At 42.9% G+C, this 5,592-nt stretch overlaps 1 protein-coding gene across 1 annotated transcript in view; it reads right to left on the bottom strand.

The window, feature by feature from the left end:
• KIF24 (kinesin family member 24) overlaps positions 1 to 5,592 on the bottom strand; it is a 48,696-nt gene that overhangs the window by 10,234 nt on the left and 32,870 nt on the right. The window contains exon 8 of the mRNA XM_005859527.2: positions 1,499 to 1,570. Coding sequence (XP_005859589.1) covers positions 1,499 to 1,570 — 72 coding nt within the window. The remainder of the gene's footprint in view (positions 1 to 1,498; positions 1,571 to 5,592) is intronic.

The following is a 5,592-nucleotide window of genomic DNA, read 5'->3' as shown; positions in this document are numbered from 1 at the left end:
GACTGGGAATGACTGGTCACTATGACACACACTGACCACCAGGGGGCAGACGCTCAATGCAGGAGCTGCCCTCTGGTGGTCAGGGCGCTCTCACATGGGAGGAGCTCTGCTCAGCCACAAGCCAGGCTGATGGCTGCCAGTACAGCGGTGGTGGTGGGAGCCTCTCCTGCCTCCTCAGCAGCGCTAAGGATGTCCGACTGCAGTTTAGGCCTGCTCCCCGCTGGCAAGTGGATATCCCCCGAGGGCTGCCGGGCTGCCAGAGGGATGTCTGATTGCCATCTTAGGCCCAATCCCCCCGGGGAGCAGGCCTAAGCCAGCAGGTGCTCATCCCCTGAGGGGTCCCAGACTGCGAGAGGGCATAGGCCGGGCTGAGGAACCCTCCCTCCCCCCCGAGTGCACAAATTTTTGTGCACCGGGCCTCTAGTAAAATATATTTTAAAAAAACACGAGAAAACAAACAAATAAACAAAAACCAAAATGCAGCGGTGACTGTCACTGGGAGGTGGGATTTTCTGGTACCCTTCCCCGTCTTCTTTGTACTTATATGTACTGTTTGAATTATTATTATTATTTTAACTAAATAGGAACACATTTTCTGGGATGAGGACTAATCACCTTTAAGAAGGGTTTCCTAGGTCCCTGGCTGAAATGTTTGGTAAGACACAATCGAATCCAAAATCACCAACTCTGCCTGATAAGTAGCTATGTTATTACAGGGTCTGCTCCAGCCCCTGTGGAGCTGCTAGTCTAGTTGAAACTTCTCCCTGAACACAACAATCGTCACCTCGACCGCCCTCTACCTAGTCTGCCCTCTAGTGTGCAGGACTCGGTGAAGAAAGGAACCAGGGGCACCCACACTGTCTCACAAGTGATTGTACCAGGCAGACTCCTCCATGGGCCATCTTCTGCAGCAATTACAGATGCTGTCTTATTGGTGTTTTCTGTTAATAAGTCTGAAGCACATTTTTCATGACAGAAAAAAAAGCAGAAAAAATTACCTATATATAGTTCTACCACTCAGAATAATCAGTTGACAAATGCACAATTTTTCTGTATAGTTTCTTCTCATTTCATATTTTAAATTACAGATCTTGATCGTCTTTCCTATCAGTACAGGTAAAAAATCTATCATTCTTTTTAACTGCAGCCATTAGTTTTTGTATTGAAATACTGGTCTAAGTCTTACAGCTAAGAAAGTACCCCTAAATCAACAAGGTTTCTTTACTTTAGAAATAAGCAGAAAGCTGATGGATGATGGCCAAAAGAGCTTTGCTGCCCCCATGGGACCCTGGCTACCTCACCCTAAGTTTCTATGCCTGAGTATGCTCCCCTCTCCTCCTATACATGAGAACTCCTGGAAGGAACATGACCCCTCCTCTCTCCCCACCCCCTGCCGTGCTTAGCATCATGCCTTACAGGCAGTGGATGCTCTGCTGAATGAACAGATGAAGGAACAAATGAGAATCAGAACAAATTCAAAACTCACATTTAACATTACCTGAGTTAATTTGCTTTGCCGGAAGGGAGTATGGGTGTGTTCCTGATCCAGTGCTCGGATACATTCCTTCAGCTGCAAACAAGAAGCACATCAAATATCACATGTGATGAGAGATTAACAAATCAGATTTTTCTTATATCCAAAAGAAAGGCAATTCTCCAAAAAAAGTCAAATGTCCTGGTAGTTTCCTGTTCAACAAGAAAAATCAAGCTAGACTGGGAAACATTGTGCTAGTTGTGCCTAGGTAAGGGCCCCCAACTTAAAAGCAGTAAGTAGCCCTGATAGCATGGAACAGACAAACCCACAGACCTTCCCACAGGTCCTGAGTCTAAGCTTATATAGTGGCAGTTCTGGCTTACAAGCTGCCTCTTTCTCCCCACACTCCTCCCAACTGCAGAAGCATTTAGAGAAAATATCTATACCACTCCCCTCCTCTTCCCTGCTCACACGTACACACTTATAATTGTAGCCTCAAGTGTCGATTAAAATATAAGTTGTCTGAATGGGGCAGGAAAAATTCTGGAGTCAGAGCTGGAAAGGAACTGAGAACACCTATGTCTACCTCCTCATTTTAAAAAAGCAGGGACTGTGGCCTAAAGGTAAGAGCAAGTCACTTGCTCCTGGGACTAGCCCATCAGAGAAGTGCTCACAGGATATCACTAGTGCCAGCAGAGATCTGGATATGCAGACCTCTAGGGGCAACAGATAGAGCAAAGGTGGGGAACAAGATAAGGGAGGAGAGATCTATTTCTGAGTCATGCATCGAGGCTAAAAGGCAGTAAATGAAAAGGAAGGGAGGCAAGAGAATGGAAGGAATCCCTTGGAAGTGCCAGTGCTGGGAGTTCACCAAGAACAGATAAGTAGCTTTGTTATGGCTGCTCTTGGTTGCAACCATAGATGCCTGCAGCTAACTCCTCTCTATCAAAGAAGCTGCAGGGTATAAGAAAGTATAAGGGAGTTTCAATGTCCCCTTTTATTGCAAATCAATTCAATATCCCCAAACTTTAGCACTGGGAAGAATCTTCAGAATGGATGAACAGATAACCAAACCATGCCCCTGAGTTCCACCTGCCCCTTAAATATTCAAGTCTAAGTGTGGCCACCAAGCCCTATGAGTCTTTGGGAAATGTAAAGTAGATTCTACTAAACACTAAGACTATCCAAGGAAAATAAGAAAGAAACAAGGGGCACCTTTGTGCATCTCACAGAATACAAGCTTTTTACCCTATTCTAAATGGCTTGTTCCCAGGCCCCTTTACATGCTATTGCTCATGTGAGAGGCATAGTCAAGCCCCAAAGGGTTGTATGATTTCATAGATACTCCTTCCCAGTTTATAGTTGATTCCTGGACCATAGTTTAAAAATTTGTTTTAAATTGATTTTTAGAGAGAGAGAGGAAGGGAGAGGGATAGAAAGAAACAAACATCGAGGAGAGAGGATCATCATCCATCAGCTACCTCCTGCACGCTCCCTACTGGGGAGCAAGCCCACAAACTGGGCATGTGCCCTGACCAGGAATCAAATCAGGGACCTCTTGTTCCTGTGTCAATGTTCAACTGCTGAGCCACACTGGCTGGGATGGACCATAGTTTTAAATATGAGAATCACAGATTTCTAGCTAGAGACTGTGGACCCTTGGCTATTTACTTAATCCATCTGAGCCTCAGAATCCTGAACAGAGTTGTGAAGACTAAACTGACTAGCATATAGTAAGTGCTTAAAATGTATTGGTTCTGGGGTTCCTTGGAGAAATGGTTGACTTCATTAGGGCTAGGAAAGTACAAGGTAAGAGTGTGACATCCTGTAGTACCAAAAGGCAAGAAGATGCTCAAATAATGATGGGGCATGTCAAAAGGATACAGGAGCCAATTTGAAAAAATTCCCAATAGTCAAATCTGGGACAATTTGAACAACAAAATAAATGATGATAAAAATGGATTATAATCTAGCAATAAAAAAAATCCATTTACTGTTATAAGTAATCTACCTATATATAAAAGGCTAATATGCCAAGTGTCTGACCATCTGACCAGTCGCTATGATGTGCACTGACCACCAGGGGGCAGACGCTCAATGCAGGAGCTGCTGTGATGCGCACTGGCCATTAACAGAGAAACGGCACTGCGGACCTGGCGCCCACAAAGCAACACTCGGCTTCCCCCAAGTGGGACACAGGCCCCACCACCACCCCAGAGTGACACCCACCAAATTGCAGCTGACGCCGAGAACCCATGGTGAAAAATGTGGCCCACAGCCCAGCCTAGCCCGAGGTGCAAAATGTGGCCCACAGCCCAGCCCAGCCCGAAAACAGTGGCTGTGGGTGCTGGGTAATGACGTCACATAGCAACGCCCAGCTTCCTCTCCCTAGCGACTAGCCTTCTTGGAATTTCTTCACAGAAGTCCTGGAGTAGGTAGATAGGAGACTTGGTGGAATCCTATTTTCTTTTCATTAGCCAGAAAATGGAGATTTAGAAAACTTAGAAACTTGACCCGACTGAAAAGAAGTAAGAAATGGTGGACCTTAAAAATGACTTCAGGTTTTCTCACTGTGCAGAGTATAGTCAAACACTGCTGCAGTTAAATTACCCTTTGTTCTCCTTTCATGATCTATAATAATAATCTGTTTCATGTTGATATTTATTGCTGTGTTGCTGACAATTACCTGAAAGAGAAGTTGGGGTGCTTCACTGGGTTGGAAAAAGTTTAGCTAAATCAGAAAGCAGGTCTAATTAAGCAAATTTATTCTATATCTATAAAAGGCTCAGCTGACTTGCGCATGCGCGATACATATAAAGCTCTCGCTGGCGCCAATCGCACGTGTGTGTCTCGATCTGTCAATGTCGATCGTGAAATAGGTTGACACTTCTATTATAGAGAAAGGGCGAATAGCGATATTAAAATATTTCTTCTAATTAATTTCCTTTCAATGTGCATGAATTCGTGCACCAGGCCACTAGTATAATACATAAATAAATTGGAAATAACAGCTCTTTCTTACAGCAAATCCAACTAATGAATGTAGAAAGAATAATGGGAATAGAGACTCCCATCAGGTAAACACCACAGTAAATGGATGCTAAAATTGGGCAGCAAAAGTGTGCCGTAAACAGGGTAGTTGCATAGCTCCAAAATTTCTTCCCATAATATTAATTACAAAGGGAAAATTATACCCTTACAGTGGAAAAACCCAGCCCAAACCACCTTAATTAGTTTATCAAGGTTAACATCACCAGTAATAAGACATATTGACTTCACACACCACGTAATATGATACACTGAGAAGGATGCAACTTCAGTGGAATTCTTGCTAAAAATTCATTACCTTAATCTAATCATGAGAAAACATCAGACAAACCCAAACTCAGAGACATTCTGCAAAACAACTGCCCAGCATTCTACAATGGTTTAAGGCCATGAATGACAAAAACTGAGAAACCTACAGAGAAATATGACAACTAAATGTATTACATATAGGATCCTGGACCTGAAAAAGAACATTAGTGGTACTAGTGGTGAAATTCAAACAAGGTCTGTATATTAGTTAATAGTATTACAAAAATGTTAATTTCCTGATTTAGGATAATTTTACTATGTTATGTAAGATGCTAACATTAGGGAAGCTGGGTGAAGGAATGCTATGTATTTATTTTTGCAACTTTTTCTGTAAATCTAAAATTATTCTTTTTCTCACCTCTCTTAGCCTCCCAATTCATCCCTTATGTGGTCTGCAAATAATGTGCCTAGCTGGAGACTTCAGTTCTGATCAACAGGACTTAAATAATGGGGCACAGGCAACACTATTATAGCTGTGAAAAGTAACAAAGTTCTCTATAAACTGCTATGGAGTGAGTTCCAGGATATTGTTAAGTGAAAAAAGCAAAGTGCAGAATAGTATTTACAGTATGCTACCATTTTTTTCCTGAGAAAAAGGGGTGAATACAAACATATCCTATATAATAAAAGCCTAATATGCTAAGTGTCCAGTTGACCGGTTGGCCATTCAACCGATCAAAGTGTAATATGCTAATGATATGCTAAGGCCGTTCAACCGCTCACTATGACGTGCACTGACCACCAGGGGGCAGACAGTTGAC

This window comes from Myotis brandtii, unplaced genomic scaffold (genome assembly GCF_000412655.1).
Source record: "Myotis brandtii unplaced genomic scaffold, ASM41265v1 scaffold1270, whole genome shotgun sequence".
Taxonomy (NCBI): domain Eukaryota; kingdom Metazoa; phylum Chordata; class Mammalia; order Chiroptera; family Vespertilionidae; genus Myotis; species Myotis brandtii.
The sequence above is the reverse complement of the archived record's forward strand: the minus strand, read 5'-3'. Positions and strand labels throughout refer to the sequence as shown.